The sequence below is a fragment of the Anabrus simplex genome, chromosome 1 (genome assembly GCF_040414725.1).
Source record: "Anabrus simplex isolate iqAnaSimp1 chromosome 1, ASM4041472v1, whole genome shotgun sequence".
Classification (NCBI taxonomy): Eukaryota; Metazoa; Arthropoda; class Insecta; order Orthoptera; family Tettigoniidae; genus Anabrus; species Anabrus simplex.
Genome location: NC_090265.1, coordinates 136,132,734 through 136,146,188, shown reverse-complemented (window position 1 = coordinate 136,146,188; position 13,455 = coordinate 136,132,734). Strand labels below are relative to the sequence as shown.

General features: G+C 38.9%; 1 protein-coding gene across 1 annotated transcript in view; it reads left to right on the top strand.

Annotated features, from left to right (window-relative positions):
- LOC137497480 (odorant receptor 67c-like) overlaps positions 1 to 13,455 on the top strand; it is a 96,039-nt gene that overhangs the window by 66,052 nt on the left and 16,532 nt on the right. The window contains exon 2 of the mRNA XM_068225742.1: positions 10,208 to 10,307. Coding sequence (XP_068081843.1) covers positions 10,245 to 10,307 — 63 coding nt within the window. The 5' untranslated portion in view covers positions 10,208 to 10,244. The remainder of the gene's footprint in view (positions 1 to 10,207; positions 10,308 to 13,455) is intronic.

Genomic DNA, 13,455 nt, shown 5'->3' with positions numbered 1-13,455 from the left:
CCCTCTTGCTGTTTAACATAGGGGAAAGGTATTAGTAGTAACAAGACACTCGGTGAGGATTAATAACCAATTTCTTTCCTGCTTGAAAAAGTTCTATTGTGTACTTTCAGAAGAGTTTAGGAGAGTTTGCTGAAAAATACGGGGGTTTATTTACTTTTTTCCGTTTATTCCACAGCGCAGCTTCACAATCAAACAGAGTGAGAGATATTTTATCTACTGTCTTTTGAGAGAGGACAGTCAAGCCATGACTAGACAAAAGAGTGACTGAATGGCTGGCTATATTTCTAGAGAATAGAACTCAGAGAATTAGAGTAGGCGAATATTTATCTGACCTTGTAATAATTAAGAGGGGAAATCCTCAAGACACTATTATTGGACCTTTATGTTTTCTTATACATATCAATGATATGTGTAAAGAAGTGGAATCAGAAATAAGGATTTTTGCAGATGATTTTATTCTGTACAGAGTAATAAATACGTTACAAGATTGTGAGCAACTGACCTCGATAATGTTGTGAGATGGACAGCAGGCAATGGTATGATGATAAACGGGGATAAAAGTCAGGTTGTGAGTTTCACAAATAGGAAAAGTCCTCTCAGTTTTAATTACTGCGTTGAAGGGGTGAATGTTCCTTTTGGGGATCATTGTAAGTACCTAGGTGTTAATATTAGGAAAGATCTTCATTGGGGAAATGATTGTAAATAAAGGGTACAGATCTCTGCACATTGTTATGAAGGTGTTTAGGGGTTGTAGTAAGGATGAAAAGAAGAGAGCATATAAGTCTCTGGTAAGACCCCAACTAGAGTATGGTTCCAGTGTATGGGACCCTCACCTGTATTACTTGATTCAAAAATAGGAAAGAATCCAAAGAAAAGCAGTTCGATTTGTTCTGGGTGATTTCCGACAAAAGAGTAGAGTTACAAGAATGTTGTACAGTTTGGGCTGGGAAGACTTGGGAGAAAGGAGACGAGCTGCTCGACTAAGTGGTATGTTTCGAGCTGTCAATGGAGAGATGGCGTGGAATGACTACAGTAGACAAATAAGTTTGAGTGTTGCCTTTAAAAGTAGGAAAGATAACAATATAAAGATAAAACTGGAATTCAAGAGGACAAACTTGGGCAAATATTCTTTTATAGGAAGGGGAGTTAGGGATTGGAGTAACTTACCAAGGGAAATGTTCAATAAATTTCCAATCTCTTTGCAATAATTTAAGAAAAGGCTATAAAAACAACAGATAGGGAATCTGCCATCTGGGCGACTGCCCTAAATGCAGATCAGTAGTGACTGATTGATACTAAACTGCGTTACATTTGGGAACAGAGGATCACACTTAACGCTCAGGTGGCTTCTAGCTGAGAATGAAGGCAGGTTACGTAAGAAATTTCGAGGACATCGTTCATGATCATTCGGAAAGGAACCCTCCAAGCCACTCGTAGGAGGTGGAAATGGCAGACTAAGGATAAATATTTCAAGAATCGCTGCCTTTCAGATTCTCTGTCTTTCATCCAGCAGGGGCATATAAGCATCTCTTCGCATCGTGACACATGAGATATATTCAAATAAAACGAAGTAATTTGATCGTTTAACAATCAAAGTTGGCAGCATTCAATCAATCAATCAATCAATCAATCAATCAATCAATCAATCAATCAATCAATCAATCAATCAATCAATCAATCAATCGATCAATCAATCAATCAATCAATCAATCAATCAATCAATCCTGATTTGCATTTAGGGCAGTCGCCCAGGTGGCAGATTCCCTATCTGTTGTTTTCCTAGCCTTTTCCTAAATGATCTCAAAGAAATTGGAAATTTATTGAACATCTCTCTTAGTAAGTTATTCCAATCCCTAACTCCCCTTCCTATAAATTAATATTTGCCCAAGTTTGTCCTCTTTAATTCCAACTTTATCTTCATATTGTGATCTTTCCTACTTTTATAAACGCCACTCAAACTTATTCGTCAACTAATGTCATTCCACGCCATCTGTCTACTAACAGCTCGAGACATATCACTTAGTCGAGCAGCTCTTCTTCTTTCTCTCAATTCTTCCCAACCCAAACTTTGCAACATTTTTGTAACGCTACTCTTTTGTTGGAAATCACCCAGAACAAATCGAGCTGCTTTTCTTTGGATTTTTTCCAGTTCTTGAATCAGGTAATCCTGGTGAGGGTCCCATACACTGGAACCATACTCTAGTTAGGGTCTTACCAGAGACTTATATGCACTCTCCTTTACATCCTTACTACAACCCCTAAACACCCTCATAACCATGTGCAGAGAACTGTACCCTTTATTTACAATCCCATTTATGTATTATGCACACTGATAGGCTTCTTGGAGGAGAGGTTGAAATGAAATGAAACTGCTTTGGTTTAGGTCATGTGACCGTGCTGCAGTGATCATAATATCAGATCAAATAGTGAGTTAGCAGCGCGGGCAAATTTCTGGTCCTCTGTCAGTAGGATGTATCCCCCCCCCCCCCGAACTGGATACATGCACAGATTCTTTTCAGAAAGGAGTGGTATAGCTGTTGTATCCTCTCCTGAGGCAAGTTCACCTGCAGCTGTCGTAACTGGCGTAAGTTCTTCACATCAGCACTGGGTTGGAATTTACATTCGATATGGTTTATCACATGTTCTATTGGGTCATCTTCTTGGCCACCTCAACACTACAGACATGTTTCTCTTATGTGGTAGAGTGTCGTCTTATTGAAAGGCTGTATCAGGTGGCTGAAACTCGTTTGGATGAAGGATGTGCCGTCAAAATTAGTACCAGAAGTGTCTTCAAGATCCCCACATCAAGACGGCGGGAGTAATGATTGTGTTTCTCTCCAAAACATTAGCAGGATAACTCTTCTGCCGTTGGCACTACCACATATGAGGGTCATCCATGGAAATGCAGAACCAAGATTCATCACTGACGATGCCACCCGATTATAGCATGACTCTAAACACAATCGCGTCTTCTCTGGTGTTAACAGTAGCGTACGGACGGGACGGTAAGCCATTTGTCTAGCTGATACCAGTCGTCGATTTATGGTGCAGGATAAAACAGAATATCGTAGAGTTCAGTAACTGTGTCCAGGTGAAGTGCGCAGCTGCCATGAGGTTGTATAATTCTTTGCGACCCTCCTTGGAATGGTCTGTATTGTTCGACTGAAATCTTCTCGAACTTCACTTACTCGTTGATTCCAAAATAAGGCCATTGCAAAATCTGAACTCCCCATTGCCTAGAAATTGTACGATAAGACAGCCCGGTGCCATGGAGATTTACAAGGCAAAGACTTTAAACTCCGTTCGGCGCGATGTCGTGCTCATGTATGTGTTTCTGTTGGCGTACTTCCACCTACCTTTCAGCAACGTTCAGATGGCATTCAGTTCATCTTTTAAATGCCCTGTAACCAAAACTGTCACACATCTTTAGAACACTTATTTGTTAGAACGTCAGGTAACATGTCTTTAATTTTGATGATGTGACAAAAATCAAAACGTTCGCTGTGGTTTTTCATTTGGTGAAATCTTTCACTCACAACACATTCAATAGTCTACTTCAAAGTAAAAATCTAATTTATACCACTATTCTGCATCTTCTGTTTTCTCATCTTGCCTCCCATACTGAAATATTCTCTTTATTCCTCTCTTCCTTATTTCCATTGTACTACGTACTGTACGGTTTTCCATATCTAGTTCGATTACCAGATCTTCCTCGTCAACTAAGTAACCTTATAATCCCTGATTTTTATGTTGTCTTCTCGAGTAAGCCGGTAGCTTTCGATATATCGTGTTCATGCATTATACGTTATTATAGCATATCACCGCCGAATTAAGAAGTGCCTAATCCTTGAATAAGTTTTGTCAGACTTCCAGATGTAAGTGTAACCATTCTGCCCATATTTACATTTTCTTTAATTTCAACCAGTGCATCACGGACCTCCAATATGTTATAGTTAAGAAGAGTGACAGCGTCAATCCTCCTTTCGCATCTTGTTATACTTATTGGTTTCAACTTTAAAGCAGATTTACTGCACTACTATTCAAGACCGTCCTGGGTCAAGATGACGCAAAAAATTCATAATTTTTTCTCGCCGAACTAAAGAATTAAAATTGTATTGTGATGACTCTGCAACAACATTCACAACACTGTCTAATGAATGGCTGCTGTAGGGGACATGAAACGCCCTAGGGTTTATACCTAAAATTCGCTTTTGCCTACGTACATTCTTGCCTTTCATGTTAGAACCGTTATCATACCCGTGAGTGGATGTTCATTTCTTGAACTGTTGAAGTTTATATATTGCTATTTCTCGAAGGAGATTTTCAGACTTGCTACCCCAGCTGTTTCCTTAAAGGTCTCAAAGCAGTTTTAGATTTTGTACAAAGAAAATGAAGTCCCTCGGAGCAATGTGTTTGATCAATTCTTAACATTTTTGGACATATAGAATAGTAAATACATTAAAGGCTAACGTTATATTACTAAGGCAGCTGGGTATTCTCATTTCCGTGGCGTGTAGTTGCTGTTCAGTGATTTTGTGGGCTGGTCGGCCTCCAACTCCATACAGCGCAACTGGTCGTACCACCGTCCAATCACATCCCTTTTTTTTTTTTTTTTTTTTTTTTTTGCTATTTGCTTTACGTCGCACCGAAACAGATATGTCTTATGGCGACGATGGGATAGGAAAGGCCTAGGAAGTGGAAGGAAGCGGCCGTGGCCTTAATTAAGGTACAGCCCCGGCATTTGCCTGGTGTGAAAATGGGAAACCACGGAAAACCATCTTCAGAGCTGCCGACAGTGGGGCTCGAACCCATTATCTCCCGATTACTGCATACTGGCCGCACTTAAGCGACTGCAGCTATCGAGCTCGGTCAATCACATCCGACTTGAGATGAAGTGGTATTCTTTTCTCACAAAATACAGCTGTAACTTCCTTGCCCCACATCCAGGTAACATTTTTCTTGCGGAATTTCATACCGCATGCCGTCATTGATCCTCAGGCGAGATCCTACACATTTCAAGTTTCCTGTTTTAAGTATGGATGGGAACCATCTCTTGAATTCGTCTCAGGGTATTCCATCTTCTTAACGCCCAGACGGTGACCATATTGAGAGAGGGGGCTGATCTATTCTTCGATATCTTGAATACAGGAATATAATTAGTTCACTGCATGTTGCATTGGGCAGAATTAGTCCTTTATGAATATGTTATTAGACACACTTGAGTGATCCTGTTTAATTATTCGGCTCATTATGCTGCTCGTTTGTTTTTCCTCTACGCTCTATTTGTGTAAGTGCTCCCGTCAGAATTAACAGAATTCTATAGGGATTAGCTAATATTCTGTCTCTTATAGAGTCACTGGGGCTACTAACAGTACAGCTTCGCAGGGAACTTGCAAATACAACATTCGGCGAGCAGAATTTGCAGTCACTATAAGAGTTGTCCTTGCACGGAAAGAATGAGCAGAATGAATCCTTCAAAATCTGGTGGTGAACCACCCTACCTTGACTTTAATATTAGGTTGCTCAGGAAGATGGGTGTATGGCCAGAGAAGGGCTGTATTGGTCGACTGTCGTTCTTTACAGCCTATCTGTTTACGATGTATATCATTGTCTACATCTCAATGGCCAATCAGCTATACATAGCATACAACGACATTCTGATTATCACCGAGTGTGTAAGTCTCTTGAGTGTGTACATCGTGAACGGACAAAAGCTACTCAGCTTTGTTATGTACGAAAAGGACTATGACTTCTTAATTCAGTTGGTGAAGAATCACTTTTATTCTGACGACCAAAAGAGTAATTCTAAATACAAAGCCATCGTGGCAAGCCGTGAAAAGGAGGCGAAGTTTCTGACATACATTTTTGGGTTCCTGGTTGTAGTGTGTATAGTTTTCTTCCTTCAGATATCGACCGAGCAAATACTAACGCATAGTGGCAACTCGACGCTCGAGTGGAGATTGCCTCTGACGATGGTTACCCCAGGAGTGGACACAAGTTCGAGTCTCGTCTTTTGGCTCATGTACTGTTACCACAGCAGTATAGGGATGATCCATATTGTGCTAATTCCAGCGTGCGATAACTTCTTGATTGCACTTTTAGTACATGCTCGCGGCCAGTTGCTCATATTGAGAGACAGTCTTGAGGGCGTGAAGAAGAAAGAAGACCTGTCAGCCTGTGTCCGGCATCACCAAACACTGCTCACGTAAGTGTGTCATAGGGTATTATGTTGAGACCTCGATGTATGAAATAGTTCTACTGAACGTAATTGGAGAGTTACAGGAGAACCTGCTGAGAAAGAAGAAATGTCTTCAAAATGTATTCTTTTTGTCCAGCTTCCTAGATCTTGCCGCTTCTTCCCATCTCCTGCCCTTGTTGGCTTAATACAACAACAATAATAATAATAATAATAATAATAATAATAATAATAATAATAATAATAATAATAATAATAATTTGTTATTTATATTACTGAATTGGCCGTGCGGTTAGGGGCACGCACGTGTGAGCTTACATTCGGGAGATAGTGGGTTCAAACTCCACTGTCGAGAGCCCTGAAGATGGTTTTGCGTGGTTTCCCATTTTCCCACAAGGCAAAAGCTGCGGCTGTACCTTAATTAAAGCCACAGACGCTACCATCCCAGTCCTATTCCTTTCTCATCCTTGTGTCGCCGAAAACATTCGATGTGTTATTGCGACGTTAAACCCCTAGCAAAATATTATAATACGAGGGCAAGTCAGTAAGTATCTGCAATTTTGCTCTAATTGTCTTTAGGTTGGCTCTGTGGCATTGTGTGCACACCAGCCGCTAGATGGCACTGTTGTCTAGCCTCTTAACTGGTTATTATTGATGTGCTTGGTGCAACCTGCCCTGTGTATTTTTTTCAGCAGATTGTTGTTACACGCTAGGATAGGCAGAAAAGTTAGTAATAGTAAAATAAAGGAGTTTTAATTAATTAATTTTAATGTTAGAGAAATGTTCAACCATTTTACATTAACTGCAAGGTCATCTACCTGGTTATAATTTGAGAGTTTCGCCCATATTTTACAGTCGAAAGTTGAAACAATTAAAAGCAAGGAGTATTTATAGATATCGTATCACGCATGTGACATTCTGAACCATTTTTCATTAACTGCAAGGTCATTTACCTGGTTGAAATTTGAGTGTTTTTAAAACAAATAAAAGAAAGGAATACCGTATTTACGAATTACACATCATGCTAGTGACATTTTGAAAGATTTAACATTAACTTCACCGTCAGTTACGCCATTTACCGCACTAGAACTGCAGTTATTTGTCTCAGAGATAATTTTCGAAAAGTAAGGGGTTGCGATACTTTCCCGATTTGAGAAGTACATCCTTTTTCTAGCTTATTAACTATCCCCTGCAGCATTAGAAGTCCAAGTAGAGTTTTTATCTCAGTTGGATTTGTATTCATCCAATCTCTCGCTCATGACCGTGGTTTCAAGTTCATATGGGCTTCTAAAATCTGTTTAGCATACACATTGGTCTGTTCGGCAATAAGTTGAAACATATCATCACCTATGAACTGTTAAAAATATTCCAACACATTGGATTCATCGTCGAAGTCCACATTTACACCACTAGCACCAGAAAATAGGAATTTCTGACGTGAAACACCGCGTGGCGGGAAAGGTTGAAACATGTCTAGACTTCGCCATCATCCGAGTCGTCATGTTGTTCACCATGTTATTCATTCTCATTCTCTGAACCACTTTGACTATCAGACCTTAATCTGTATCAAACCACTCATCTCTGGATTTCTGAGAAGATAAATCGTCACAATCATTCTCTAAATGTTGAATAACCTCGTCATCTTCGAGCGTTTGGAACTTACGCTTTGAACTAGTTGCTGCCATATTTGGCCTACTGCGGACAAGTAGCACCGCACAGTTGTAAAATAAAAACAAATAAGCTTCAAGAAGCGTGTCATGTGGTATTTGCTCTCGAAGGGCGGGAAGGACATCAGTTAAGACGACAATACACGACGCAGCAAAGTAGCTCGTCATACCCAGGAGCTATTCGCGGTAAAAGACGAGTACGTATATATTCGTCATGCCCAGTTAATAGGCTAGACTTATGGTAGGTTTCAGCGTTATCAGATCAGTACAGCTTGCGCTGTTGCGACGTAAAGATGGCCGCGCTGCTCTCTGTTTGCACCAAGGAAGAAGAGCGTTCCGTAATCCGGTTTTTGTGGTCTGAAGGTGTACCACGAGCGGAAATTCATATAAGAATTTTAGCACAATACAGGGGCAACGTTTTGATACACCGAAGTGTTTATCACTGGATTGAACTTGTCAAAAGGGATCGCACGAGCATGACGGATGAGGAAAGATCCGGGCGTCCATCTGCAGCCGTAACTGATGCCAACATTGAACAAGTGCGGGATATGATCCTGAAAAAGAGATGATTGAATGTTCTATGAATTTACGGCTCCTGGTACACCATCACAACACCAAAAAAACTTATTACACAACGCTATTCTTCCTTGGTGCAAACAGAGAGTAGTGCGGCCATCTTTACGTCGCAACAGCACAAGCTGTACTAATCTGATAACGCTGAAATCTACCACAGACGTAGAGAACGGTGCCATCCGGCGGTTGGCGAACACTCGACGCCATATAGCCAACCTAAAAATAATGAGAGCAAAATTGCAAATACTTATTGACATCCCCTCGTATATACCGTATTTACTTTCTTTAGCGATTATTATATGCATTAATCAGCACCTCTCCTACTCAACTAAATATTTGAACTCCAGAGCTCTTATTCTTGCAATATTACCATTAATTCCGACCGCGCGGAAAATTAATTGAAAAAATCTGGCCTACACGACTGTTCATCCCATTTGAAAGATGGGAGGGCCATCTACTAGTTGTTAACATCCACACTCTGACATGGAGATACGCTATTACATTTAATAAATTTCATTAACTGTTCCGTATTGACTTGATTGTAAACACAATTTTTAAAATGAAATAGAAATAAAATATTTCTGCGTATTCAATATAAAGTTGTTACCAATTCATTCAGTTTGTATATAACATTACATTATAAAAGGACATGTTTAGACCTTACTAGAGGTCATCTTCAGCTTAAATATTACTAAAAAACAAGACATAAACATAAATAGTGGCATAGAAATAACAAGATAAAAATTAAGGCCAACATCAACCCGCCTTGAACCATACACGCACGGGGCTGGAAGAAAACTGAATTTTTGGTTAATATTGTCACTCTTCATAAAGAAATCATGGAGTTTAAATCTTGTACTCTGTTCCGGAATTGAAAACAACAGGAAACACTTGACGATTTAATGAATACAGCCCTATAAATTTCCAAGAACTCTTCCGGTTAATCTATTTTTATTCATAACATTTTGTTCAAACAAGGTTTTCATTTCACGACTACAAGATTGAAGAACGATAAACGTTTTCAAACATTGAGTTTCAGAGTATCTGAGTAATATTTTTTTATCTTGTTTTTTTGTACCACTGGTTTATATGTATATCTTGTTTAGTACTCTTTAAGCTGAAGATGACCTCCAGTAAGGTCGAAACATGTCCTTTTATAGCGTAAATTTTTATACAAACCATTTGAAATTGTAACAACTTTGTATTGAGTAGGTGAAAAATAGTATTTGTAATTCATTTTAATAATTATCTTTACAGGGAGATAGGCTGATAAGAAAGGAATAGCGAGTTTAATGGTGGGAAGGAATGATCTCTTGGTTTGCAAACATGCAGATATTTCATCAATATTGCGTTTTAAGGTTATATTTGCAAAGCTGATAAATATAAATGAGGCTTTCGTGTAGTAATCTGATCACGTATCTATTGTATGTTAACAGGGTAGTCAGAAGAACTGCATTTAGAAACTAGTAACAACATTTTCAGTCTCAGAAATTCCAATTTTCTTAAATCCGAAAATTTCGGATTGATAGAAAATGAGCCTCACTGAACATGCAATGCTATAGAAACGTTTCGTCATTCGTTATTCTCCTGAAATTATTTTTCTTTAACATGAAAACAATCTATACTCATATTAGCCTCTGGAATCCCCATGCATTCCTGCCTTTCTCATGAGATGTCTCTTAGACCATTTACTGGGTTGTCAGATCTATTGCATAGCAAAATGTAAATTTCAATCTCAAATTTTTATCTCACTTTTTGTTTTACATTTCAGCTATCTTGATCGTCTGGAGAAACTTCTGAACCCCATCATGCTGACTCAGTTCTTCGTCGCTTCATCCGTTCTGTGCATTACTGCATTTCAGTTGGTAGTGGTAAGTTCGTAAAACAAAACTAACTACATTGATAAAGAATTGCATATTAGAAAACTTCTCATTTCTAGATAAAAACATAACGAAAGCTCTATATCAATAACAGTGCAAAGCAAAACAACCAACCAACCAACCAAACAAACAAATAATGATATATACTTGAGATAATATAACGATTCAACTAAGGAAAAAACCGAGTTTCAAATTCTATTCAGTTAAATTTCAAGAACTCGCTGAATCCTTAAACCAAAATAAAATCCATTTCTAAGAACTCAGACAAGTGTGGAAACATTAAACATATCTTCTTGTGGAAAATTGTCCCAGTCCTGTAAGACAGCGGTTATGATATTATGAGATCCTGTAAGGTTTGTGGTACTTGAGAACTTTTTATCAATTACTCTTTTCAGAAATGTCCACGAATGTTCTGCGCAATTCATATCAGGAGACGATGCTGGCCAGATCATTATTTGTATACCAAGTATTTCGAATTACATATTCAGAGAGTTGGTGTCGTTAGCACGAGCATTATAAGCCATTAAAATGAGACCTGCTCCAATGCAACAAAAGCTTGTGGATGGTGTTCTCATAATTTTGTGCGTTCATACTCCTCTGGATGTGAACTAGTGGTGAGGGGTGACCCATTATATTTGCTCTCCGAAAGAGTGCTACATCACATTCTTTCTGGGAAATCGCTATTCATTCGCTGACCATTGGCCCTCCAGACATGATTACTGTTGTCAACTATGTCCAGTACAATGCGCAACAGCGTTTGGATCCATTGCATCCGCATTCAGTTTTCATTCCTTCTTGCCCATCTGACACGCTCAGCTCTGGGACGACGATTGAAACAGAGGACTATTATTGGTCTTCCAGAACGAAGCCCTATGCTGTAGATATTTAAATTTCTTTTTGTTTTGTTTTGTTTTGTTTTGCTTTTTGTTTTTTGTTTTTTGTTTTTTGTTTTTTGTTTTTTGTGTTTTGTTTTGTTTTGTTTTGTTTTGTTTTGTTTTGTTTTGTTTTGTTTTGTTTTGTTTTGTTTTGTTTTGTTTTGGTTTGGTTTGGTTTGGTTTGGTTTGGTTTGGTTTGGTTTGGTTTGGTTTGGTTTGGTTTGGTTTGGTTTGGTTTGGTTTGGTTTGGTTTTTGTTTTTGTTTTTTCACTGTATGATATAGATATTTTTGTTATCCAAACAGTTTGCATACACATGTTGACCTCTGTAGCCCCTTGGACTTCCCTCCATCAGGTGGTTGCAGCAACTGTAATACTTACAGTATCTGCCAGAAATACGGATGTGCCGGTCTTCTTCAGCAATTGTTTTGTGTGCTCGACCTATCCGAGGCCTGTTAGCTATGTCACATATCTACTGGAAATTCTTCCACACCCAAGAAACTTTAAAGGTAGCGTATCATGCCAGCTACCTCGACATGTGTTATACCAACTTGGTGCGTTGAAGTCACTATTCGGATTCGATCTGCTGCTGAAAGCGTGTGTCGTGGCATTGCCGTAATACTGAACCCTTGAACTTACCATTCCATCGTTGGTCGGCCACGGCTGCTACAGTAGAACAATTTAGAACTCTTAAATCATGGGTCGTTGCGGGAATAAATTCGGTCACGATCTTAACCAAACGATGGGGTTCAGAAGAAAGCCTAACTACTTGAAATGAGGAGCAAAAATGTGCTTACTAACTTTTATTAAACTGAAATAGCACGATAACATAATTAATTTAATAGGCATTCTTGCGAAAAAATAAATAAACTATAAGTTATTGATTTTGAATGTTTCAAACACAGTCACATTACATAACGTCAATTTGTTTCTTACAATGCCGAAGATTTACTTCAAAGAAGCTATTATGTTAGTGGACAGCGAAACTGAAAAACTGAAAAGGGGAAGACCTGAAAACCGGGCACCTATTATTCCAAACAAGAACTGAGAGTTAATCCACACGATCCGTGGAAAATCTGACTTTCAACAAGTAGAACGCCTGATTTCCTCTCAATTAAGGTTATCCACCAGTCAAATACCCTTCACGGATACGGAACATCCGCCGAATGGACCCTTAATCGAACCAAACTGACTATCAGTTGCTTTGGATAGGTTGCGAAATATTATGGGAAAGCATGGTGTTCACTACAAGTTAACAGCATCATTCACTATTGAAATAAAATTCCACCATGTATTTGTCATTCATGACACCCTTAAGTGATAAGATAATCCCGATGCTAACTGTGCATCACCCAAACAGGTGTTCGGAAGGAACCAACAACAACAGCATCCGGGAGGATCTTACGTTAGACCGTTCTAAAGGAACAAAACTGCGAAATGCAGGAAACACTTACTAATCATGCATTTAGAAGAAATGCCAAACACTGAAGTTAATTGAAAAGTGGAAAGTCACTTGAAAAGTATTATTATCGAATCGATTTTCAGGTTAGAAATGGGTTTGTTATGCTTAATAAATTTACCAGTCCACGCTAAAATTTACTACAATTTTAAGGAATTCTTTCCCTTGAAACAATGCTACCAGTACAGATCTCTCTATCTACTGTCTGTCCCAACACACTACTATAAAGTGATTACTTACTTACGTTAACTATGAATAAAAATGAAAGTATGACAAGATGAAAATGAAATAAAATACTGGCTGACGAATCGAAACCGCATTCGCAACTCAAGTCTCACTCTAATACCCTAAGTGTCAATATGCACACTATCAAACGAGAACGGACGTTAAAACGAGAAAACAATAAAGTCCGTAAAAATAAATTAACATCTCGAAGTCATTAACGCTTAGCACGCACGAAGAATTACAGTAAAAACATTTAATCTATGTCGAGCCGATATCCAACACTTGGACAGCCCTCACTTCTCTGATAGCAGTCCCGTTATCTCAATGGAGAGCTCCGCATTGACCCTCGTCATAAAATCATATCGTATTGTAAATGCTACCTTTCCCCACACCGCTTCAAGAAACAAAACAAAGAAATATCTAAACTGAGGCTTGAGTGTGTACAGCTACCATCCCAGACCTATCGTCGGGCTCACTTGAAATCTGTACACCCTAACCCTAATCATATGTACATTATGCCTTCCAAATTCTGTCGTCGGGCGTGACCTAGGACGTCTCATCATCAGTGACTCCAAGAATAA